The 26,209-nt window shown below is 44.8% G+C and overlaps 2 protein-coding genes across 2 annotated transcripts in view; one reads left to right on the top strand and one right to left on the bottom strand.

Moving 5' to 3' along the window:
• The window catches only part of LOC126531857 (inactive peptidyl-prolyl cis-trans isomerase FKBP6-like), a 67,804-nt gene that overhangs the window by 9,142 nt on the left and 32,453 nt on the right, over positions 1–26,209 (top strand). Inside the window, exons 3-4 of the mRNA XM_050179598.3 lie at positions 21,785–22,034; positions 24,820–25,023. Coding sequence (XP_050035555.1) covers positions 21,785–22,034; positions 24,820–25,023 — 454 coding nt within the window. The remainder of the gene's footprint in view (positions 1–21,784; positions 22,035–24,819; positions 25,024–26,209) is intronic.
• Positions 14,183–15,312, bottom strand: LOC126531858 (uncharacterized). The gene has a single exon (XM_050179600.3). It carries the CDS (start codon positions 15,264–15,266, stop codon positions 14,388–14,390), a length of 879 nt encoding a protein of 292 aa, XP_050035557.1. The 5' UTR covers positions 15,267–15,312; the 3' UTR covers positions 14,183–14,387.

The following is a 26,209-nucleotide window of genomic DNA, read 5'->3' as shown; positions in this document are numbered from 1 at the left end:
GAGCCCACTGGCTAAGCGCACTGCAGCTCGCTGAGGACAACCGCGTTTGGCTTGTGTTTAGCGCATTGTAGGCACCAAAGACAGAAGTTGTGACATCTAGTTAACATCCAAAATGAAATTTGAACTGCTCGCCACGGTGACATCTAGGAGGTGAAGCGTTGTGGGCACGCCCCACCACACCGTAACCTTCGCAGTGCAAGGCATTGAAGAAGGAACAGGAGCACAGCGGAAGCCGTGTTTGATTGCAAATAACTCCACTTCTGCTCAAAGCATTGAAGTACGTCTTGCGGCAAGGTATTTCTAACATAGCCTATTTAATTCACTTCAAATGCCTTTCTCCACTTCGATAAAAAGGGGTTCAAGGCTCCTTTAATAAAAACCTAAATACTGCCCATTACTGATCATGCCAAACTACAAAGATCTCTTATGACCACTTCCTTCTTTCCTGATGCAATCGCTTATTGGAATGCGCTCCCTGACAACTTTGTTACCTGTACTGACCGAAAAAAAATTTGTGAATACCTAACAAATCACTTTGAATAACTTTCTGTTCCCAGTGTACATCGTTCATGAACCCATCATAAACCACTTGGAATAGTCTATTCTTGTCAACCCTTCCACCTAGTTTTTTTTTTTTTTTTTGCGAATGTATTGCGGTGTTATCTCTTTAAATTCGAAATTTTTCTTTGATTGTTTAAAGTCATACAAAATCAGCAATGTTTCTTTTCCTGGTTGTTTTGTACGTAACCACTCTTACATGTGTTTGTATTGTCCCCCCCCCCATTGTGTAATGCCTTCGGGCCTTCAAGGTGATAATAAATGAAATGAAATGGAAGACTCATACTATAATTCTGCTATTATTATTTATGTGTTTTATAATGAACTATTTTGTTGTTTCATGGCATTAATTATCCAGTGGATTCCATTTGGGACCTACTGAAATTAGCTGACATATCGACATTTATCAAAAGTGATTAGCATTGATAGTCGAGCCCAGATATAACACCTTCGTTGCACTAAATGTGTTCCATATATCAGAAGTTTGTTATAGCTGAACTGTCGCTCCGTATTACTGTTTAAGATTCATCTAATATTTGGGCAGGTCATATTAGACAGGTAAAGATTTATGTTGTGCTGCAATAATATTAATGATGAGATTCTGCTGTCATACGGATTGTGTTACATCGGCCAAACGGGTCAATGTTTCATAAGAGGTTGTAAGAGCATTCTTTTAGAATCCAGATTGAAGAATGCAGGTCAGGCACCCTTGGCATCGCATTTCTCAGTGTTTGGTTGCTCGCCTGTATTTTATTCTACTTGTGTGCTTTGGAGGAAGGAAGGCGAAAAAGCCTGCCTCATAGCAGATGTATACCGAATCTAAAACATGCGACAAGCACATAAGTGAGGTGTTGATAGTGCTACACTGCAAATAAATACACTTCCTGGATACCTATAAAGGGTGAACTTGCAATCGTGTCTCTGGGGTGTCTTTATCATATTTCGAGTACTTTTTTTTGCCACTTTCAATTTCGTTTGTGTGCACGAGTGAGTTGTTTTGTTTATATTGGATTTATTAGCAATAAACTTTGACTTGAGTCAACACTCACATTGCGTTGTCCTTTATTAGTGTCCAGTATGTTTAATTAATTTATGTATATTCAAAACCTACAGTGCCCATTGGACTTGCCAAGGTTGAAGACTGGGCTTGTTGGTATAGCATGTCAGAGGGGAATAAAGCTATTGTTGCAAGTAGTGCTCTGTGGTGCATGTTTCTCTTCTGTGTGTCTCGTCAAAATGTTGCGCAATCCAACCTCTAAAAGCCCATTGGACATCATAGTAGGGGGATTTTGTTTGTGCTGTAGGTAGAGATGCAATTGCATTGAATCATCCGAATAACTACGATAGCTTCAATTGAACAGCTGGCAGTAATCTGAAAGTAGCAAGTTTTAGACAGCGTGATAAGTACTGTGTGGAGGTCACAGCGTGCCAAGTGATTCCCACTTTATATCTGCACAAGTGCTGAGGGTTGCATGTGAAAGCACCACTGAAGGTTAAAACACGTTGGTGGGCTAGTTGCTTAGAATCCATGATAAAATGTGCAAGTGTGACTGAACGAGGACGTAGGATGGAACAGACACACAGAGGCAGTGCTACTTTCAACTATAGATATTTATTTTCGCATGACCCGATAAATATATACCGAACGAATGGAAACAATAAAGCACACCACGTGGTGCATATCAAAGAACTGTTCATGTGTCCAAGGCATGATCAAAACATACACTGCAATAGTTACAGCAATACACCGAGGAATTGTATCTCTTTTTCAGATAGTAACACTTATGGCTTGCTTATGCATCTTTTTTCTAATTTTGCAATTTCATAGGCCTCCACAATCTCCCGTGTCGTTCTGCTATGAGCCCTATACAAAATAGAAGTACTTTCAAACATGGAATTGCAGCCGCAGTCTCAGCAATGAACACTCAAATGTCATGTATTGCTCCCTGCTTGGGACTTATATCTAGCTAACCATGACCGTGATCTTGAACACCTGAAAAATAACACCGATGTCCTGAAAGTATTCAACTGATGTCTTGATATTTTTATTCACGAGGGATGTTCCGAAAGTAAGTTTCATAATTTATTTTCACTTGGAAACTTTATTGCCAAAAAAAAGATACACCATGGCATCATTAACTATACCCCTTGCACTATTTTTCCACATAGTCACCACCGACATTGAGACATTAGTCATAGCATGCAATCAGTTTTAAGAAACCACTCTGGTAAAACTTGGTGCCCTGCGATGCAAGGCGTCAGGTTTGATCTCTTCATCATACGTGATCTGTGGGCATTCATGGATGATGGACACACCAGTCCTACCTGCCCATTCATACCAGATAACAGCACGCACTTCCATTAGCGACCACGTTGTCAGGACACGTCTATCTGCCATTGTATTTTGTGCTCGAATAACCTTGGGCACGCTGGTCTGCTGCTACTCTCTCTTTGGCGCTCTGTGCATGCGTCATTCCTCCTCCGCTGGTGCTTCTTCCGTCCTTGAACCAGCAACGGGCATGGATTCTTATGGCGATTGTTTGTTTCACTTGGTGTACCATCTTCTTGTAAAAAAGAGACAATGAAATTTACATTCGGAACGTCCCTTATATTTTGAATAATGATTTGGGTAATTTTGACTCAGTGGTTTCAAAAGCCCTAACCTCATTCACTGAAGTGTTTTCCCCTTTGTCGTTGATGCATGAAGTCTCCCCGTAGGCAATTTCATAACGTTTTTAGACTTGGAATTGTACTTTTCACCACAAAAGGTCTGCTGGAGTCATCAGCCAAGAGGCAACAAGCCAGTCCTACCATTTTCTTCAGCTCACTCAAAACTTGTAAAATGTGCGATAGTAGCTCCTTGTTTCAATAATTTTCTCATGAAGTCATGTGACCATGAAGTGGAAACAAGTTCCAGGGATTAGGCCAAGTACCTGGCAGATTCTGGTTACCCGTTGCATCTGCTCACCTTGGTCGCAGAGGGCTTGAGCAGGAAGTATAAAAACGCATTAAAAGGGAGCAGTAGCACTGCTAGAGCAAGGAAAGTTGCTGTGGAATTCGTTGTATTTCACTTAATCTCAGAAGAATAGCAGGGAAGTCTGGAGTGGACATGGTTCTCTTCTGCTCCTGAGCGTCTACAGAAGCTATGCAAACAGGTTAATTCAGAGAATAACAAGACGAACACATGTTCTGCACAACATTGCAAACATTTTGTAACCTGCGTCCATAACGTTGTCTATGCCATTACGCTTTCACGCAAAAGAATGTGTGATGGTTAAACTGGCAGATACATCGATCAGAGACTAAAAAAGTGTCAATATAGCATCACTAGAGTAATCTTGAGCCATTTGGGCATTCATTGCCGAGATTGTGGCTACGATTCCATGTTTGAAAGTACTTTCATTTTGTATAGAGCCCATAGTAGGATGACAAGGGAGATTATGGAGGCCTATGAAATTGCAAAATTAGAAGAAAGGTGTGTAGGCAAGCCTTCAGTGTTGCTATCTGAAAAAATTCATAGCCACTCCACTATGTGAAGGTGGATGACTAGCGGAGCTCTATATAACTATAAAGAAAAGAAAATAAAACAATAAAACAATATTGCACAAGTATGCACTTCTTTTATGCTTATTTGTATTAACGTTTATCTCGTGACCACAGTAATTATTGCTTTATGGTCGCTATGATAGACGGCCGTGGGCTCTGTGACAACATTGAAAATCTTACCGAATGTTAGGTTTATGCACGACTGATAGTGCGTTATGGAGACATTGGTCTTGGGGTAACATTGAAGGCTGAATCTTCCCAAGAGAAACGCCAAGAACCACTTTCTGTCGGGAGGAGACACATTGATGTTAAATTCACCCACAATGGTGTTGGGATTGGGGTCCACCGGGAGGATCCACCCAATTGTGTCATTCATGAATTCTTCAAGGCCCCTCTTTGAGGTTCCGGTATGAATGTATACGGTGGCAACAACGATTCTGTCCCCAGTATGTATGGTGACCGCACTAGCTTGGAACGACCAGAAACTGCCTTCGTCGGCAACTCAGTGCAGTCTTTCCATCCAGGGTGAGGCGAAGGTATGCAACTCGGTGGGCACCCAGTGAGTCATGACCTTGATCCCCCACCCCGAGCAGCATGTGCGAGGGGCTTGGCTTTGATCTAAGCCAGATGGCCAGTATGTGGCACATCAAATTTTACCCAAATGCACACTGCATCGCGCGAGTCACCTTCTATGTAATTGATCTCTTGAAGTACACCGATGGCACCGTTCATGAGTTTGACCTTCATGTCAATGTTGGATGTGACCATGTAGGGCTTGTCCCGAGCAAGCACTATCGCACGGGGTAAATTGCCCATTTCGACATTCGTCATACCGGCCACCTCGGCCTATGCCCGAACACACTCGTCGTTGGATCTGTATCTGAAGTACACATCAATTGCTCTAGCCTTGTGTACGTCTCCCACACCCTATAGGGCAACATCGTTGTTGAACGCATCGGCGTCCTTATTGGAGTAGAAGATTCGCACAGCACCGGGCACAACTACCAAGGCTCGATCAGCGCTGACAAACCGACTCTCGATGACGCGCACCTCTTCCGGTTGGAGGGCCCTCCCATCCCTAATTTTCGTGAGGATTGCCGAGAATGCGGCATACTTTTGATGCACAACCTGCTGCAACTGGAAGTAGGAGAGATGATGCCACTTCACTTCTGGGCTGAACACCTTGTTGTGATCACCGCTTGAAGGCCTATAAAGACCGGAGGCAGTTGTCGCAGACAACCGAATGGCTTGTCGTAGTTGTGCATGATCTGTCCATTGTTCGCTATAGAGTCATACCCCCTACAGGCTCATACCCCCTCAAGCCATGGCTCATACCCCAGTAAATGTGGCTCACATGATGATAGCTTTTGCACACACACATCACAAAATGCTGGAAACTAACCTAAGACAGCTCTGCTGTAGAAGAGATTTGATTCCTTGGTTTATCGCTGTAGCTATTGCAGTGTATGTTTTGATCATGCATCAGGCACATGTACGGTTCAGTGATATGCACCACTGTATGTTCTTTTTTGTCTATTTTGTTTTTGCTCGGTCGGTATATACTTACCGGTTCAGGCGAAAATAAATATCTATAGTTGAAGAAAGCGCTGTCTCTGTGTGTTGGTTTCTTTCTACGGCCTCGTTCAGTTGTGCTTACACATTCTATCATCCACCACTGAAGGCTTGCGAGTGGACACCTCATTATAACACAAACACAGAAATAGCAGGTGCTTGCATGTAAATAAAAGTTTGCAATCAGCAGCAATATAGCGTACATGAAGATCCGTACATAATGCAACCATGCGCAAACTGTGACTATCAGAGGATTGCTATAAAAGTTTTTCAAAGTAACCTTGGAAGCACATCCTGCTGACTGCACCTAACCCCCGAGTGAGACATTCCTCTGTATTCTTCAATGCTCATAATACCATATTTTCTGGACTCTAGTCCGTGGACATATGTGTTTACAAGTGTAAATTTCACATAATGCAGACTATTGCTCACTGTAGGCTGTACTTGATTAATTTTTTTTAAGATTATAGACACACTTGGAATAAAACATTCAGCATAGACACTTAAGACTGCTTATGTGTGGGAATGTGAAAGCATTAGACCGTTTGTAGACCTCGGAACATCATGAACACGCTCATCGCACGTGTCAACGCGCTCATAAACACACGCATTAGGCACACCTTTTGTCGACCAGAACTGTGGAGCTGCCATGGCGTTGGGGAAATGTGCTCATCTCACACCTCATATGCCCGGGTTCGGTTCCCACCCAGACCAAAATGTAGAAGAAGAAGAAGAAGAAACTTTAGTAAAGAATAGTCCGGCAGTTCTTGATGTGGTGGCCTCAGGTGACGGCTCGAAGTTCTTGGACTCGAGCGGCATCTTTGGCTTGCCGGACGGCCCAGAGCTGGTCTGCCAGCTCTGAACTTCTGATAGCCGCCTCCCAGCGCCGGCGACGCCTACGGAGAAGGTCCCCGGCGGCTCCCGCATCCGGGGCGGCGTCAGGAAGAACGGAGCTCGAGCCTTCTCCTACTCTGGCAACAGCCGCGATTCTGGACGCGTCGCCAACGGAGCTGCTTTGATTACCGTTGTTGCCGGCACACTCCCAGAGCATGTGTCGCAGCGTTGCTCTTGTCCGCATGTTTTACACGCGTCTGTTGGATACAGACTCGGATAGCATTGGTGTAAGATAGCGGGGCTAGGGTAGGTGTGTGTCTGTAGCAAGCGTAATGTACCAAATTTTCTTTTCAAAGCCACTTATTTACCTTGTTTACTAGAACTTTCCTGAGAAAGTTTAGCTCAACCCGAGTATTTTTTTACGTGTTTTTACCCTTTGCACCGTCGGCCATTTTTGGTACAATCTTTGAGTCACGCAGACACCGATGGATTTTCGCGTAATGTGGGCATATAATGCTTTCGCATTAAAACAGACCCAGGCTCAACTGCTTCTGAAAAATTTTGCTGGTATGTGCTATACACATAGGAAAGTTAACTGTATAGCTGGTTGTTGACTATCTATTTAAAAGTATACATATTTCCAGACAAAAGCCCTCCTTGCCCAGGAAGGAAGCAGGTGCAAACTATCTGAAGAACTTTTTTACTTTACACCCAGATTTGTCCCTGTGGAATATGAATGAATGAATGAATTTATTTCTCCTGTTTACAACAGAAAGGAAGCAGAAGCTAAAGGCCATGTGGCCTGACGAAGGCTTCTGCTCCCACAGCAATACGGCGCGCAGGCCGTACGCAGCAACATGTATCATACATACATACTGAAATCAACTGGATAGTCGCGAGACAATAGTGTTTTAGTGAAACAAAACATGTATACAAGAAATATGAGAAACCAACATGATAATCAAAGTACGATGCATTTTGTTTGAGACCAACCACAACCAGAGAACAAAAAAACAAAAGACTGACAATTTATATTGGGGTTCTACTCAGACGAACTCAATATTGTTCAGGATGAGAAAATTTTTTAATGATTTATTCGAATATTCTATAATTGCATCTTCAAAATCACGTAGGCGATTTAGTAGTGAAGGTGCCTGGTAACTGACTAGTTGTTTTCCGTAATTGGTTCTTATTTTTGGTGTTCTCATGTTATGTTGTCGAAGGCTGTAATGCGGATTGGTGGGTACATTCAAGATGTACTGCGATTTGTTTTGTTTAATGTATTGCAGCAACCTGTAATAATACACCTGGTTTGCCTTTAACATAGAATGTTTCGTATACACCAGGAGCAGACTATTGTCCAGAAAATATGGTAATGCTTGTATACGGTAATAATTGCTTGCACTGTTAAAGCTTCAAAATGTTTTACATACGCACAATTGTATCACCAGTTTTGTAATATATTCGATGACAAATGAACTAGTTATGTTTGCCTAAATGGAATGCACACGGATAGAAAAGCTTATCTCATTTGTGTACAGCTTCATGCGAGTGAAGGACAATCAATGGCTAAATTAAAGTATGGCTTTCTCCTAAAAGCATTGAGTGATGCCACTGTTACTGAGGTGGGGAAAATACATAGTTGTGATTTCCTTTCGGTTGCACAGATTATTTTGCACACAATGCGTGCCTGTGCTTGAAAAGTGTTATGTGCATGCAAGGTATCACTATTGCAAACATTATTGTTGCTAACCTCTTGCTCTTCTTCACATTCATGCCCTGTTAGCTGATTGCAACTAACTGCTTTGATATTCGTTATTGTAGGAAGGATAAGTGCTTTGGACATTTCTTTTCGTTTTACTTTTCCATCGGTCATGGTTTTGCGACCATGGTATCCTAAGTATAAAGTTAATGCTATGGCAGAGCTAGCATTGCAAAATGGGATGGGATGGATGAGATTTTTTTGATGACTTCACATTGTTTTAATAAGTGTTGGATTACTGCTGTTGTGATATCTTAGTGAGAACAATACAGAAAAAATATGGTGGGAGAGAGAAAAATACAGGAATATGCACCAATGCTTACTCACAACTGAACAGTTGACTGGACACAGAACATCACATGTAGGTTACATTTATCACTGGTGCATAAAAAATAAAGTTTCAACAGAGGAAGTACTGCATTACCATCAATTCACTTGCAGCCATCCTTTAGACATATTGAAATGAATTAAATGTCTCAGTAAATGATATTTCTTCCACTGTTAGAGTGATGGATGAATTCTAAATGTGTACATGTTTGTTATTCTCAATGTGATACATTTCCACAATAAGGCTATAACATCATTGTTGTCATTCCTTCCATGTCTTTTGTCTTTATGGCTAATGCTCTTTGCCTTTATGCCAACACTCTCATTTTGGAAGGCCTAGCTGTGATAACCATGTCATCTGTGTGAAAGGATTGATACATTTATGCCTGAACAGAGTTTCTGCATTGAAAATACCCGGTTTCTCATTGTAACAGAGATGTGCAATTATGGTCTGCCTGCATCAATACTTTCAGGGGATGTAATATTCAATACTTATGAATCTAAATTGCTGGACAAGAGATAAAACAAATTTGCATTTGTTTTTGTTGATACACTTACTTCTCCACTGTGTCTCTGACTTAAAATGATTGTGCAATGCAAAATGCATAGTCTCATGCCTTTTTCAAATGAAATTTATTATGTGGAACATGCAATGTCATGCAGCTAATCAGTTAAAAGTAGGTGTGCAAATGTAAAATCTTCTATTTCGAAGTGAACTTGAATAACAAAAATCAAGTGCGAATTGAATTTAATATTTTTCGAATATGAACAGTATTCATATTGCAAAAACTTTCCACCAACCAGAGGTATGAAAAGAAGAAAAAGAAAACTCAGTGCCTTTCCACTCTGTGAAGAAGGATTACCAGCAAAGTTATGTAGAATATGGGCTCCTTAATGGCGAACTACACGTCTGCCGTGGGTGGGCCCGGTATTGCGCTATCTTCGAGACCGGCCCATGTATGGAGAGTGCTTAACGCCTGCTTCACCTGTGCTGCGGATCGGCCTGGTATTGCACTATCTTTGGGATCAGCTCACGTATGAAAAATGGTTGATTCATGCGCAGACGCAATCCGCTAGATCCTAGCCATAGGCAGCTTCGCTGTAAAAAAAAAAAGAAAGTTTATTGCACAGTAAATGATGTACAGGAAAATTATGCTTTGTGGTCAACAAAATTATCTAGTACAACACTTTTGCTTGATAATATCATAACTGCAATTATTTAATGTTGTCATGAAGGAAGCATAGCTGGTCAACATGTTTGGGGAGCAGCGACACCTATCTGCATGTCACAATTCCTTCAGACACCAAAAAGAGCCCCTCACTGGACACATTATATATGGACACATGTACTTGTCTTTATTGGGCGACACGTTTCACTGCCTAACAAATGTTATCGCACAGCGCAGGACGCGCTTGCATGTGTGGGAAGTTTCTGGAATGTTATCGATGGTTCCATCCAATGTCTGTGACCAAAACTTGTGTAATCTGATTGCATGTGTGCACGACGCGAATAATGTAGAACTTTGTGGAAGGCGCGCGAGTCCCAGCGATTAGTCTGGAACATTCGACAATTGATGTATAAAAGCTGACGTGCTTGACCTGTTGATAAGATTTTCGACGATCGCCGACTGTGTTCGCCACTCTCGTTGTGCTTTAAGTGTAGCCTGTTTTGTGGGCACAGGTTCGCCCAATAAAAGCTAGTTTTGCTTTCACAGTATTGCTACTGTGTTCTTTAACGTCACGACCACGTGACATCTGGTGGAGGTGCTTTGCGTTCGTGTACTGGACGCCCCCACAAAGCCGTGATCCAAGCCCTCACGCGGAAGACAATACCAACGTCGGCAAGAACCAGCGAGGTAGCCGTCGGCTGCAAGGACTGCCCCTGGAGCACGGACTTTTGCCTGAGACGACCAGGAAGATCGCCACCAAGTCCACCCCAATGGCAGCTCCAGCGTCCCCCGTCGTGCTGCAGCAGCCCAGGGAGCCTCCGACGTTCCGCGGTTCAACGTTCGAGGACCCGGAAAGCTGGCTTGAGACGTATGAGAGAGTTGCTACATTTAACAACTTGAACAGCGACGACAAACTGTGACATGTCTTCTTCGCATTGGAAGACGCAGCCAGGACGTGGTTCGAGAACCGAGAAGCCACCTTAACGACCTGGGAACTGTTTTGAAGCGGCTTCCTGCAGACATTTGCAAGCGTCATGCGCTGAGAACGAGCCCAAGCGCTATTAGAAACCAGGGTTCAGCTACCTAATGAGACAACCGCGATCTTCACGGAGGAAATGGGCCATCTATTCCGCCACGCCGACCCTGAAATGCCCGAGGAGAAGAAAGTCCGCCTACTCATGCGTGGTGTGAAGGAGGAACTTTTTGCTGGAATGGTACGAAGCCCACCGAAGACCGTCGACGAGTTTCTTCGCGAGGTCACCAGCATCGAGAAGACGCTCGAGATGCAAAACCGGCAATTCGACCGCCGCACGAACTCGACAAACTACGCCGGAGCTCAGTCACTGGCAACCGACGACCTACGCGAGGCTATCCGAGTGGTCGTGCGGGAGGAGCTCCAGAAGCTGTTCCCATCATCACAGCCTTAAGTGGCTTCGATTGCCGACGCCGTACGTGAGCAGCTCCAACAACAACTCGGAGTAGCCCCTGAATTGCCGCAAGCGATGACCTACGCCGCCTTCGCCCGTCGTCAAGGTCCCCCTCCACGACCGTGCCAGGGCCCCGTAATGCCGCAATTCCGTCGACCACCACCGCCGCCGCCAGCAGGCCCACCCGTCGCCCAGCGCAGCTACCCGAGGAAGACAGACGTTTGGCGTGCTCCTCACCACCGCCCGCTCTGCTACCACTGTGAAGAAGCGGGTCACGTCTACCTTCACTTCACTTCACTTTATTACCTTAAAGGCCCCCAGGATTGGGGTTATCACATAAAGGGTGGGTAGCTATTAAAATAAATTATATACACAAGGGAAAGATGTTTAGGTACAAGTTTGCTCGCTGGTAAATATGTTAATTATACAGTTCAAGAACGTCGATGGGCAGGTGATTGCGGCGATGTCGTGTGGAAGGCCGTTCCAGTCCGAGGCTGAACGTGGGAAGAATGATGTGGCAAAAGTGGTAGTGTGCGTACGTGGACGGGCGACTTGAAAGGGATGACCAATGCGGAGTGAAATGCGTGCAGGAGGACTGATGTAGGGTGGATGATGAAGTGAGCTGTAAAAAAACCTATGAAATAAGTACATAGTAGCGATACGATGCCAACAAGTCAGGCTTGTTAAGCCGGATTCTGCTTTTAACGATGATATACTGACATTATATGAATAGCATGAATGGATGAATCTTGTGGCACGATTCTGCATTGATTCTAGACAGTTTGTTAGATATTTTTGGTTAGGGCTGCAGATGGCAGAGGCATATTCCAGCTTAGAGCGTACGAGTGACTTGTATGCAAGCAATCTTAGGTTTGGTGGCGCTAGACGTAGATGACGTTTTAGGAAACCAAGGCTTCTGTTAGCAGATGATATCACTCTAGTGACATGCGCGTTCCAGGTTAGATCGTTAGACAATGTTACGCCTAGGTATTTGTAAGACTGTGTTAATGCTATCGTGAGTTTGCATTTATCGGGGTTTAGTTCCATGAGCCATTGGGTACACCAGTCCTGGACGCAAGTTAAATCTCTTTGAAGAGTTAGCTGATCAGAGGGGTTACTGATTGTGCGATAGATAACACAGTCATCGGCAAAGATGCGAATGTTACAGGAGACCTGTGTTGGTAGGTCGTTAATATATATTAAAAATAGAAGGGGACCAAGGACTGATCCTTGTGGGACGCCTGATGTTACTGCAAGAGACCTAGAGGTTTGATTATTAACGTGAACAAATTGGGTACGGTTTGCCAGAAATTCTTTTATCCACTGCAGTATGTTATGATGCAAATTTAACCAAGAAAGTTTTAGTAGCAAGCGCTCGTGGGGAACCTTGTCGAAGGCTTTCGCGAAATCTAGGAAGGTTGAGTCAGTTTGAAGGTTAGAATCAAGGGCCATGTGCAGGTCATGGACAAAAATAGCTAATTGCGTTTCACAAGATAGGTTTTTATGGAAGCCGTGTTGAGAAGGATGAAAGAAATTAATAGAGTCGAGAAAGTTCATTATGCAAGAATAGATTACATGTTCCATGATTTTGCATGGCACACTTGTTAAAGAGATGGGGCGATAATTAAGGGGCGATTCTTTGTTACCTGATTTGAAGACCGGAACGACCTTCCCCACCTTCCAATCGCTGGGTATGCTACCTGTGGAGAGTGATTGTGTGAACAGTAATGATAAGTACACTGAAGAAGCATGACGAATGTTTTTTAAGAGTTTGCTGGTGATTTCGTCAGTACCTGCAGAAGATGACATCTTAATATTTTCAATGATACCGGTGATGCCGTGTGCAGCGAATGTGACTGGTGGCATGAGCGATCTTGGTTGGGAAGTTGGGACAAATGTTGGCATATCAGTTTCGTTTGTGAAGACAGATGAAAATGCAGTGTTAAATATATTTGCACACTCAACGTCGCTCACTTCCCCGCCATGCGTGTCGGTAAGTGTGATGATAGGCGCATAATCAGGGTTTAGAACTTGCCAGAACTTTCTGGGATTATTGCTTAGGATCTTCGGCAGGTCAGTATGAAAAAATGCATGTTTGGCATTAGAAATGGACCGCAAATAGGTTGACTCGGCCTCGTAGTATTTATTCCATGCGCATTTGCTTGGGTTTAGTTTTGCTGCACGGAAAAGTCGTTTTTTCTTGTTCTCGAGCGTTTTTAAGGACTTTGTGAACCATGGTTTATTATGATTGGCACGAAATGTAATGGTGGGAATGAATTTGGATGTTAGTTCGGCAAGCTTGGTTTTAAAAGTGAGCCAGTTGTCCTCAATTGATCGGTCGTGAAAATCTCTTTCGAATTCTGGAAAAAAAGCAAGCAATTGGTTGTTCATTTCATTGTAATTGCCTTTGTCGTAAAGGCGAATTGTTTTGTGGAACATTTGGCGCGATTCCGCGACGAAGGTGAAAGTTGCATGTATAATATTGTGGTCGTTAACTTCGCGGAGATAAGTAAGATTCGCTAAACTTTCAGGGTGATTAGTTAGTATAAGGTCCAAGATGTTTGACGACTCACGTACGACGCGTGTAGGTTCTTTTACTAATTGGGTGAGATTAAAATTTAGACAGACGTCAAGGAAGTTAGTTATTTCTTCATTGCTTGTTGGTGTGAAGTTCTGCCAGTCAATAGACGGGAAGTTAAAATCGCCAAAAAGAAGAATGCGCGCGTTGGGATGTGTAGTAGTAAGTTGATTTAGGCTATCATTTAGGTAATAAGAAAATTGTGGATAGCTGTAGGGGGGTCTGTAGCAGACACCTAGTATGACGGTTTGAGGTGCGGAACGGCAGATTATCCATAGTATTTCAAGTTCTGATTGGATATTAATAACAGAACAAGGCAATTGTTGGTTAGTGGCAATGAGAACACCTCCTCCTCTGGAGCCCTTGCGGTCCTTGCGGAAAACTCTAAAATTAGGTAGATTGGCAAGAACTTCCGTATCAGTGACGTCATCTGTTAGCCACGTTTCAGTTAGTACAAGTATGTTGCTGGAAGATGATGAAACAAGATTACAGATGTGTTCACGTTTGGGGAGGAAACTGCGTATGTTTGTGAAAATAATAGAAAAAGAAAGATTTGGAAGTTTACCACGAGGGCTGCTACCAGGAAGTTTAGTTACACGACGATGAACCGTATGCTATGAGATTTCTTTTACTGTCTGCGATGATTCGTCGAATGCGTACTGTTTAGGACCGATGAATAATGTTTTGTAGCGCAAGGAAAATATTGTGTTTTTAGTTTTGGCAAATCTAACTAGATTCTTTCGCGCATCTCGGACAGGGCGTGAAAAATCCTCCCCGACGCTGTAATCAGTCCCTTTTAACTTACGGCCATTTGAAAGAATTAGCTGTTTGGTTTTAAAAAATGTCAGTTTGACTATTATTGGGCGAGAGCGCCCAGAAGAATGGCGCCCAAGACGGTGAGCCCGTTCAATTTCTTTTGGGTCAATGGTTAGACCTAAGTGATCACGGCAGAGGTGCAGGACAGTTTCTTCAGATTGGGCGTAGTTTTCCAATGCATTGTTATCTGTGATATTATAGAAAATTAAATTGTTTCGTCGCGAGCGATTTTCGGCGTCATCCAGGCGGGCTTCTATTCCTCTGATATCTTTGGCTGTTTGGGTGGTGTTAGTGCAGATCGCATTCATGTCGGTGCGTAGTGTTACCAGGTCTTGATAGCGAGTTTCTAGGTTGGATAATCTGTTGCTGAGGTCAGATATAGCCTGTTCAGTAGTTGTTAGTTGGTTTCTAAGGCCTTGAACCTCGGCGAGTAGTTGTGACTGACCAGTAGACAGCTTCTTTAGTTCTGCGAGTACAGTGTCGGGACCTGGGTTTGACTCGATATCACCAGCCAACAGCAACAAGGTACGTACTACATTATAACATTCAACAACAATCGAAAGGCAGCACTGTGGGCTCGGTAGCTGCAGGAGACAGTAGTTACTTGATTTTTTTGTGAAAAGACAATACTGATTACTGACCTGCGCAGCGAAGGCGAACGGCTTAGATGAGTGCATCGTGGCACAGCGACCGAGCCCACAGAGTGCCGCGCGTTGGTGATGGTCTTTTATAGATGGCTCTTCGGTTGTTGTCGATGACGGTGCGTGAATCCAGGGGCAGTTGAGGCACGGCAGCGGTGGCGCTGCCGGGCTATCTGTAGTAGCAGACAGCAGACAAGGGCTGGCGGGCCACTCGCAGCGAAGTGGTTCGCTGGGGGCCGTGGCATCAGAAGCAGCGGGAACCAGGGCCAGGATGAGTATCCGGATGATTAGATGGGCAGACACCTTCGCAGCGAAGGCGAACGGCTTAGATGAGTGCATTGTGGCACAGCGACCGAGCCCACAGAGTGCCGCGCGTTGGTGATGGTCTTTTATAGATGGCTCTTCGGTTGTTGTCGATGACGGTCCGTGAATCCAGGGGCAGTTGAGGCACGGCAGCGGTGGCGCTGCCGGGCTATCTGTAGTAGCAGACAGCAGACAAGGGCTGGCGGGCCACTCGCAGCGAAGTGGTTTGCTGGGGGCCGTGGCATCAGAAGCGGCGGGAACCAGGGCCAGGATGAGTATCCGGATGATTAGATGGGCAGACACCTGCGCAGCGAAGGCGAACGGCTTAGATGAGTGCATCGTGGCACAGCGACCGAGCCGACGATGCCCATACTGGGAGATGGGACTGCGAGGTTTCGCCGTACTCCGTGCCCACAGCAACGCCCTCGCGATATCGCCGACTACCTCGCCGCTACTCAGTGGAGCTCTCGACGACCGTCGCATTCGCCATCACCAGGCCACTACCTGTCGCCGCAGCGCCGACCATACACAGGCCCAGCCCGGGGCCGGTCTGCGAGCCCATATCCGGAAAACTAAAAGCAGCAACCGATGGAGGTGCGGTTGCTGTTCGTCGAACTGATGAAGATCCTCCGCCGCCGACAAAGACATCGAAGAAACTTCCTCGACGACATAACGACACGCCGTCGTCCCGACGAAGTCTGGAAGCAAAGAATACGACGACGAAAGACGACCTGATGACGTGACGTTCCAGCTTCAGTTCAACACGACGCAGCCGTGATCCGATGCCAAGACCTAATTGCAACGCCAGACAAAGAACCACCGACCTCGATGTGCTTCTCGACGGCCACGCAGTCACGGCCTTAGTGGACACAGGAGCCGATTACTCCGTCATGAGTAGACCCATGGCCGCGCAGTTGAAGACAGTTAAAACTGCATGGGAAGGCCCTCAATTTCGAACCGCTGGAGGACACCTCATTACGCCGACTGGAATCTGCACGGCAAGAATTACCGTTCATGACCGGACTTACCCTACCACCTTCGTTATCCTCCAACAGTGTTCACGAGACGTCATTCTCGGCATCGACTTCCTGAAACAACACGGCACATTCATAGACCTGAAGTCAAAATCGATAACGCTGTCGGAAGATCAAGCGATACCGCCGGAGAGCTCTCGTAGTCACCACGCCTTGAGTGTGCTCGAAGATCAAGTGAGCATCCCGCCTTGCTCGAGCATTGTTATTTTGGTCGGCACAGAAATACCCACTGACATAGAAGGCATCATTGAAGGCGACCAACGTCTACTGCTTGACCGTGAAATTTGCGTCGCTAGAGGAATCACTCGACTGTATGGAGGAAACAGGAAAGTGTTGCTGACAAACTTCAGCCAGGAGTTCAAGCACATCAACAAGGGCACGATGATCGCATGCATAGAGGAAATTCTGGAAACCAGCAATGCGTTTGTCCTCTTGGATTCCGCCCCACGTACCCCGACGACCGTAGTTCCCGAACCAGACTTCGACATAAATCCAAGTCTTCCCATGATTAAGCAACAACAGCTGAGAAGCTTACTTCTATGATACAAAAAGTGCTTTTCGACGTCATCAAGGATTCGACAAACGCCAGTCGCAAAGCATCGCATAATAACTGAAGAGTGTGCTCAACCACTCTGCCAGAGCCTTTATCGAGTTGCTACACGAGAACGTGAGGCTATAAGGCACCAAGTCGATGAAATGCTGCGCGACGACATCATCCAGCCGTCGAAAAGCCTGTGGGCATCTCCTGTAGTCTTGGTGAAGAAAAAGGACGGAACCCTACGTTTCTGCATCGATTATCGTCGTCTGAGCAAGATCACGAAGAAGGACGTATACCCCCTCCCACGAATAGATGACGCATTGGATTGGCTCTGCAACGCTAAATACTTCTCATTGATAGACGCCAAGTCTGGCTATTGGCAAATAGAAGTCGACGAAAGAGATCGCGAAAAGATGGCCTTCATCACCCCAGACGGCCTCTACGAGTTCAAGGTTATGCCATTCGAACTGTGCTCGGCGCCTGCAACGTTCCAGCGCGTGATGGACACGGTTTTAGCAGGATTGAAGTGGCAGACCTGTCTCGTTTACTTGGAAGACGTCGTCGTCTTTGCCGGATATTTCGACAATCACCTCAGGCGGCTTGTGGCAGTACTAGAGGCCATCAAGTCATCAGGGCTTACTCTGAAGCCAGAAAAATGCCGCTTCGCTTACGATGAGCTTCTGTTCCTAGGCCACGTAATCAGCAAATGTAGTGTCCGTCCAGACCCGCAAAAGACAGCTGTCATCGCACAGTTCCCGCAACCCATCAACAAGAAGGCAGTGCGTAGATTCCTTGGCATGTGTGCCTACTACAGGCGCTTTGTCAAGGACTTTTCACGCATCGGTGAGCCGTTGACATGTCTAACTAAATGTGGTGTTGAGTTCAAATGGGAAACGCCGCAGGCCGACGCATTTGAAGAACTCAAACGACGCATGCAGTCGCCGCCGGTACTTGCGCACTTCGACGAGTACGCCGATACAGAAATCCATACTGACGCCAGTAGCCTAGGCCTCGGTGCCGTTCTAGTCCAGAGGAGAAATGGAGTCGAATGGACTTGTTGGGACCGTTTCCGACGTCAGCGTCTGGAAATAAGTGGATAATCGTGGCGACGGACTACCTCACCCACTTCGCTGAAACTAAAGCTCTGCCAAAAGGCAGCGCAGCCAAAGTGGCAAAATTTTTCGTTGAAAGCATTCTGCTGCGACATGGCGCCCAAGAAGTCCTCATCACCAACAGAGGAACGGCCTTTACAGCGGAGCTCATCCAAGCCATTCTTCAGTACAGTCAGACAAGGCACAGGAGGAGAACTGCCTACCACCCACAGATGAATGGTCTTACGGAGCGCCTGAATAAAACCCTCGCCGACATGCTAGCAATGTACGTCGACGTCGAACACAAGACCTGGGATGCCGTCCTGCCGTACGTAACATTCGTTTACAACATGGCGGTGCAAGAAACAACACAGATCACGCCGTTTAAGCTGGTTTACGGCAGGAACCCGACGACGACGCTCGACGCCATGCTGCTGCACATCACTGAGGAGGAGAATCTTGATGTCGCTACCTATCTCCAGCGCGCCGAAGAAGCCCGACAGCTCGCCTGCCTACGGATTAAGAACCACACAGCGTACCGACTGCCGACACTACAACCTCCAACGACGCTTCGTCCAGTACCAGCCCGGTGACCGTGTTTGGGTTTGGACCCCAATACGTCGACGTGGACTCAGTGAGAAACTATTGCGACATTATTTCGGACCTTACAAGATCATCCGACGTGTTGGCGAACTGGACTATGAGGTCGTGCCAGACGGCAATTCGCAGTCACAGCGGCGCCGGGCGCGATCTGAAGTGGCCGACGTAGTGCGTCTGAAGCCCTTTTACGCACGCTGACGAACTTCCTTATTTTTGTTTTCTTTGCTACGAGTGCATTTATTTATTACTTTCGTTTGTTTGCAGCATTGGGTCGATGCTTTTTAACAGGAGGGTATTGACACGTGTATTTGTTTGTCGATATCGGGCGGCATGTTTCAGCCCCTAACAAATGTTATCGCACAGCGCAGGAGGCGCCTGCGTGTATCGGAAGTTTCTGGAATGTTATCGATGCTTCCATCTGCTGTCTGTGACCGAACCTTGTGTAATCTGTTTGCATGTGTGCACGATGCGAATAATGTAGAACTTTGTGGAAGGCACGCGGGTCCCAGCGATTAGTCTGGAACATTCGACGATTGATGTATAAAAGCCGACGCGCTTGACCCGTTGATCAGATTTCCGACGGTCGCCGACTGTGTTCACTGCTCTCGTTGTGCTTTAAGTGTAGCCTATTTTGTGGGCACAGATTCACCCAGTAAAAGCTAGTTTTGCCTTTCACAGTATTGCTACTGTGTTCTTTGACGTCACGACCACGTGACAATATGTAGTGTCTGGTATCAGCAGGTATTTCTTCGCAAGCCAAGCCAACAGTGGGCGCCATGCTTGCACCACCAATCACATGGATCTTCTTTTTGGCCTGAAATTTCATAATGCAGCTATCTTTTAACCTGTGCTTGTGGCAGATAAAACTGATGCTACAAGCAAGTGAAATTTGCTGCTGGTTGATATCAATATCTTTCCAAAGTGCTGATGTGGAAGAAGCCTCTTCAGAAGCTTTCATTGCTGAGGACATAGCTGGGTTCCTTGCTGTTGAAAGTTTCCTTGCTTCTTCTAAAGCCAGGTTTTTAATTCTGTTTGCCACTGAAGCGTCCAATTAATCAATTAAGCGTAATCAATTAATTTAGAATGAGGGTCTAAATACATCACCAAGCTTGCTACTTGGTCAAATTTGTAGTTTGAAAACTGTGTTTTTAGCTACTTAGCCAGATTAGTAGCAGACACAGAAGTTTCTACTTAGCGGCTGGTATTGTCCAAATGCATGAAGAGGCAGCACAGTGTGCGTACTTAAGCTGATAGTGTCAGGTAGCCATAAGCACCAGCACCCTTGAGTGTGTCCATTCTTACCTTTTTATATGCTTCACTGTACGGCAGATAGCTGATAGTGTCAGGTAGCCATAAGCACCAGCACCCTTGAGTGTGTCCATTCTTACCTTTTTATATGCTTCACTGTACGGCAGATATGTTTCACACAATGCAATTTATATGCTTTGCCGCATAACATAGTTGTATGCAGCGAAGCGGACAAGAAATCGACATCAGCAATTTTGAGGAGTTCAAATATTTCAAATAGTAAAACTGTCTTTATGAGTGTCGTTTGATAAGTGTAGTAAAAAGCAATTAAGATACCATGTTTGCAGGAAGCAATATTTTATTTTTCTACATAGTTTCCTTCCAGCTCCACACACTTCTTCCAGCAGTGCTAAAATTTTTTTTATCCCTTCAGAAGAAAAGGATGGCTCGAGGCCCTTGAAGTAGTGATTTGCCACTGAGATAACCTCTTCATCTGAAGAAAATGTCTTTCCAACCAGCCAGTTCTTCAGGTTTGGAAAGAGGAAAAAGTTGCATGGAGCCAAATCCGGAGAATAGGGTGGATGAGGCACAATCTCAAAGCCTAACTCGCGCAATTTGGCCATTGCAACAAGTGATCTGTGGGGTGGTGCATTGTCTTGTTGAAAGAGAAGTTTTTTCCGTGCTAACCCAGGTCATTTAGCACGCAATTCTTTTTTCACTTGATCTGGGAGTGTTGAATAATATGGTCCTGTTATCATTTTGCTATTTTGTAAGCAGTCTACAAAGATTATTCTTGTAAATCCCAAAAAACAGTCGCCGTTACCTTTCCGGCTGAACAAACAGTCTTTGCCTTTTTTTGGAGCACCTTCATCAGGCCCAGTCCACTGCTTTGACTGCTGTTTAGACTCTGGAGTGTAATGATGCATCCATATCTCGTCAGCTGTCACAAATCAATGCCAAAAGTCCTGCGGATTGCAATCAAGCATCGATAAACACTGCTTCGAGATGTCTGCCCTCATGTGCCTTTGGCCAATCGTCAGCATTCGCGGCACCCAACGTGCACAGATTTTCTTCATCTGCAATATCTTATGAAGAATATTGTGAACTCTCTCTGCTGAGATGCCTAGAATTTCAGCTCACGTACCTTCACCCGGCGGTCTTCCATGACAGTTACATGAATTTTTTATACCATTCCTGCCGTGGCGACCTCCACTGAACACCCAGGACGTGCTTCATCTTGCGTCTAAGTTCAGCCATGTTTGAATTCATTTATCCAGTAGTAAATGGTCTTCAGTGATGGCGCAGAGCCTCCGTGAACTAAGCTGTACTCGGCTGTAATTTGGGCAGCCGTCCAGTGTTCTAAATAAAAATGTTTGATCGCTGCTCAAAATCTACCTTTTGCCATTATGGCGGGAACCACCACACAGCGCAGTGCCAATGGCTGTTAAAAGCTTACTAACTGTCGGTACGAGTGTAAGCAAAGCTCTGTGGTCATATGAAGAGTGCTTCTCGCATGCCACCTAGAAGCAAACGGAATTGTAGCGCCATCTCTTGTATTTTTACCATACATCAAATGACCCTTGTAGAATCGAATATACTAACCGATTCGAATAGAATATTTGAAGTTTTGAATATTTGCTTACTGCTAAGTAAAAGTGCTGGATTGGGTTATTGATATCAATCATTGGCACAGCCGTGAAACATGCCATTCTCTCTTCTCTCTCTCTCTCTCTGCAACAGTCTCGAAGAGCTGATGGTCCCTGGTTTGGCAGTGGCAGTACGAAGTATGCGTCGAGGTGAACAGTGCCGTGTAGTCATCTCACCTAAATATGGGTTTGGTGATCTGGGTTGCCGACCTCGCATCCCGCCACATGCCACTCTGCTCTATGAGTTGACGCTGCTTAATTTCATAGAGATCGAGTCTGATGGCGACATGGATGGTTTGGAGCGTGAAGACTACAGGGAGCTTCCCTTTAATGTTGTGTATGAGGTAAAATTATTGTCTTTCTGCTTTTTCATGCTGCACAATAGGCCTTTCTTGTATAACTGTAGGGGCTAGCTGTTCATCGTATTTATTAATTAGAAGGGAGTTGTGACTAGAAAGTGAGTGTGCTCTAGGGGAGGAGCCAAAAGAAAGATATTAGGCAGATCCGCTGCAGTTGTAATCTAAGTGAAGCAGAGCTTTGTTTGGGTGACAAAGAGTGTGGAAACCAGTGTTTATGGCTGTGTCCTTACTCAACGATAATGCGAGGTCACATTCAAAGCCATTTACATGGTCTTTTAGGAGCCCAGTAGATTGCCTTGTGAATGAAATGGACTGTTTTGTGAATGCTCAATGCTATGTGTATTTGGTACCAATCTGTGTGAGGTATCTGACGCATCTTCTCAGGCACATAGTTTTGTATGGGCTATAGAATGTGTGCATGACGTAAAGCTGCCCTTCCTGTCACCATGCACTATCCCTCACCTAGCCACACCATCCACGTTACAGCCTACAAAGCACAAATTGCGTGCACGTTTCTCTCACTTGGTGCCCCTCCGCACCTATAACTGCAGATCCCTTCAACTCTTATGCATAGTGGTTGGAAACATATGCACCAAAAAACAAATAAAGCACACGAGTTTCTCTCTGTTGGCAACCTGCAACATCCTTTCACATTCTTGCCCATGCATTTTAGTCACTCTTGCATGTAGTGCTTAGAAACATGTAGTAGTGTTTTTCTGTATCCTGAGCTTGAGCCACACTTGTATTGCACTGTTTTGATATAAAACCTGGCCGAGATGCAATAGGCCGTGGGGTAGGCTGGGAAAGCCTTGCTTTAAAAAGCAAGCGTGTGTACACAAATATGAGGCAAAGCAAGGACATGCAAAGCCACAAGCATCACAGTACAGGTTGACCTGTTTCAGATTGGAGTGGGTTTGTAGGGCTCCCGGTTCTGCTTTCTGTATTGGTTAGAGAGAGAGCCATACTGATTTACTCTGTAGCTTGGTGTACTAGCCTAGAAAAGTTTCTTTAAAAAATACATTCTATTAAAAATTAAGAAACTGAAATTAAATTGGTACATGGTCTACAACTTTCAGGCACATCCCCCACTGATGTCGACCTGCTGTCAAGGCAGTGGCAGATTTAAGGGTGGGTGGGGCAAAGGGCAACAGCCTTCTCTGACATACCTTCACTTTTTCTAAAGGAAAAGAAGAAAAGGTCATCTGTAATGTATGATAACATGTAATAGCATTCTCTCTCAGGTATTTGTGGCACCTCTTTAATTAAGCATGAATGATTCACATCGACAGAATAAATCGAACCCTAAACATGATTCATCTGTGTTTGTCTAAATGTTTATTCATTGTATTAGCAGTGATAGTTTCAAATAGTTTATAGTTGCATACTTTTACTTTCAGCAAGCATATTGCAAGAGATGTGTGATTCAATTATAACACCAACCACAAAGAAAAACACAGTGTATTGTTTTACGTGTTAGAGATGACAATTTTCCAAGGGCAGCAAAAAGAGTTAGAGGTTTACAACCCAATCATACATCACTTAACGAACAGGTTTTCTGTATACTGTAATGATGTGGTCAGCATGTGAAAGTAAATGAGTTTTAATATATATATACATGCTACAGGTGTTATTTGCTTAATCTTATTCGTAAAAGAATTTGCTGATGATTATGTTACTCTGTAATGCGAAATTTGAGTGCAGCTCTATGTGTGTTTTCATTTCGCGATATATTGAGGCAAAGAATTTGAGAGAGACATGCAGCAGAGCCGGCAATCGTCGGAAATCTGATCTTCGGGTCAAGCACGTTGGCTTTTCTACGTGATTTGTCGAAGGTTCCAGTGTAAATGCTGGTGCCGCTTGGGTTCCAGAATGTTCTACACAATTCGCGTTGCGCATACAATCAGATTACAAAGCAATCACAAACCATGACAGTTGAACAAGCGCGAACGAGACCAGACCAAGCAAACCAAACAAGCTTGTGCGAGAGCTGACCTGAGCAGACGATAGTTTTAAACTAGTGGTCCAGCTGAGACCAGATATGAGTATGCATCGAGCGGTCGGCCGCGTCCGCATGAAACCAGTTTCCTGTGCCCACATCACTGAAGGGCCGCTCTCATTGGTGTCTGCCATTTGTGGTTCGCGTCTTTCTTCATCTGCCACTCCGCATTTGCTCTTTTATCCTTAGCTGTTGTGCTCATTCGCTCAGTTATGCTGAGACCGACGCTGATGCTTGCCGCAGGAACGGGCACCTAAGATCTGCACTCTACAATCAAACACTTGGTGTAAAGACAATGAACAGACGAATAAAGACAGTTCCTGTTGCCCCCACTTAGACGCAGAAAAGATTTATCGGTTAGTCTATGTCAATTAAGATATGATGCCTGCTTCAGGAAAATGTTTTTGGAGAAGAGTAATAATAACGATTAATAATCTACTTTATAGAGCACGTTTTCCTAGGCAAATTGAAGTGTTATACCAGAATGTGTACAAAAATGTGAAAATTCCTTATTCAAAAATTGTTGACAAATGTGAGTTGCGTGCCAGCACTTGTAACGTAAATTTAGCTCAACATAATAAAAAATGCTTGGCAGCCACATAGGAGAGACATTGATCTGTGCAATGAACCAAAACTAACGAGATCTGAACGATCTTGGGAGAGTAATGATGAAATAACCAGAAAAAGCATGCTCCTCTGACAGGCACGCCTTGCAATTTTAGACAGAGCCTGTTCAATGACTGGACACCCATTGCTGCCCCTGTTTGAGTGCAGATGTGCTGCCGCAAGCACCGAAATGGAAACCGCTTCTATGATGCTGACGAATATGCAAGTGCAGCACGCTGCTATGCTGCGGCCACCAAAGTTTTGGAGTGGACACAGGAGAATGCGGACAGCATGGACCGCCAGCGTGAGCTGCTCTTGAAGCTCTACACCAACCAAGCACAGTGCGCACTGCGGATGCGTAATGCAAAACTGGTAGGTTCTGGAGATGGGGGCTTACAATGGAATGGAATACCTATTAACAACTGAGATAAGCAAGGCATTCTACTTATTGTAGCATGTAGTAGTGAAGTACCAATTCAATGGATCGGTATGACCACAGAGCAAGGCCACGTGTCATAGCCAGGCGAGCAATTGCACAGCTATTGTGTGTTTGTGTTGTGCATCTCTAGAGTACTATAACCACCTCAGGTGCTGCACATGCTGTTGTACACTTCAAGGTAGTATTTAAAGACCAGAAGCACCAATAAAGATAGTGATGTTTAAAATGCATCGCATACATCTCGCATACATCGCACCATCTACAGTTCAGAGGACGACAATGTTTTAGCTCTGACTGGTGCTAGCAAAACAAACTATGCCACACCAGCTGTGTTTTGGAGATAAAAGAAAAGGGGAGTGCTGCATTGGATTATCATTCGGTGGACACCAGAGGAACTTGCAGACAAAAGTCTTTATGACCTTCGAACTTCTCATTCCGATGGTTGCGGTAACATTAATTCACTCAGGATAGTGGGAATATGTGTGTGCATTGTAGGTATACAGGGTGCACCAAATAGTGTTAGGCAACCCACTGAAAACACTTTGTCCATAGGACATCTAAGTCATGTCCCAATGCCTGTGCACCATTTCGGAGGCAAATAGGAGATCTGCCAGACGTCTAGAATTGGATATCCTACCACGGATGTCCCAAGAATATTGCACATAGACTTGTTTTGGATATCCTGTCCGAACGTTATCCCCCAGACACCTTTTTTCGCCACACACATGAATGTTTATCCTCCAATTGAGACATTTTGAGACTTTTTCCTCATTACAGAATTATGTTTTTTCACATGTTCAAATTACAATCCAAAGCTATCATGTATAGCTAGTGTGTACATTGTATTTTACGAATTGCCTGGTGCAATTTACTTTGGAAACTTCAGTTCATTGAATAAGCCACTTGCGCTTGGTGGAAAGCCTAGAAGAATGAAGAATATACTGCACTGCCGCACTTGTGTGTGCATGCATAACATGTGCGCACAATATACCTGTTCTAGATGCGTGGGCACTCTGCCTGTTGCATCTGTACATAGCCTGTGCTGCGACTGAAATATACATTATAATAAACTATATGCAAGACTTTCTGGCTTATGTTCATCAAATGTACTGTCGGCCA

Source organism: Dermacentor andersoni, chromosome 5 (assembly GCF_023375885.2).
Source record: "Dermacentor andersoni chromosome 5, qqDerAnde1_hic_scaffold, whole genome shotgun sequence".
Classification (NCBI taxonomy): domain Eukaryota; kingdom Metazoa; phylum Arthropoda; class Arachnida; order Ixodida; family Ixodidae; genus Dermacentor; species Dermacentor andersoni.
This window is presented reverse-complemented; position numbering and strand designations above follow the sequence as displayed.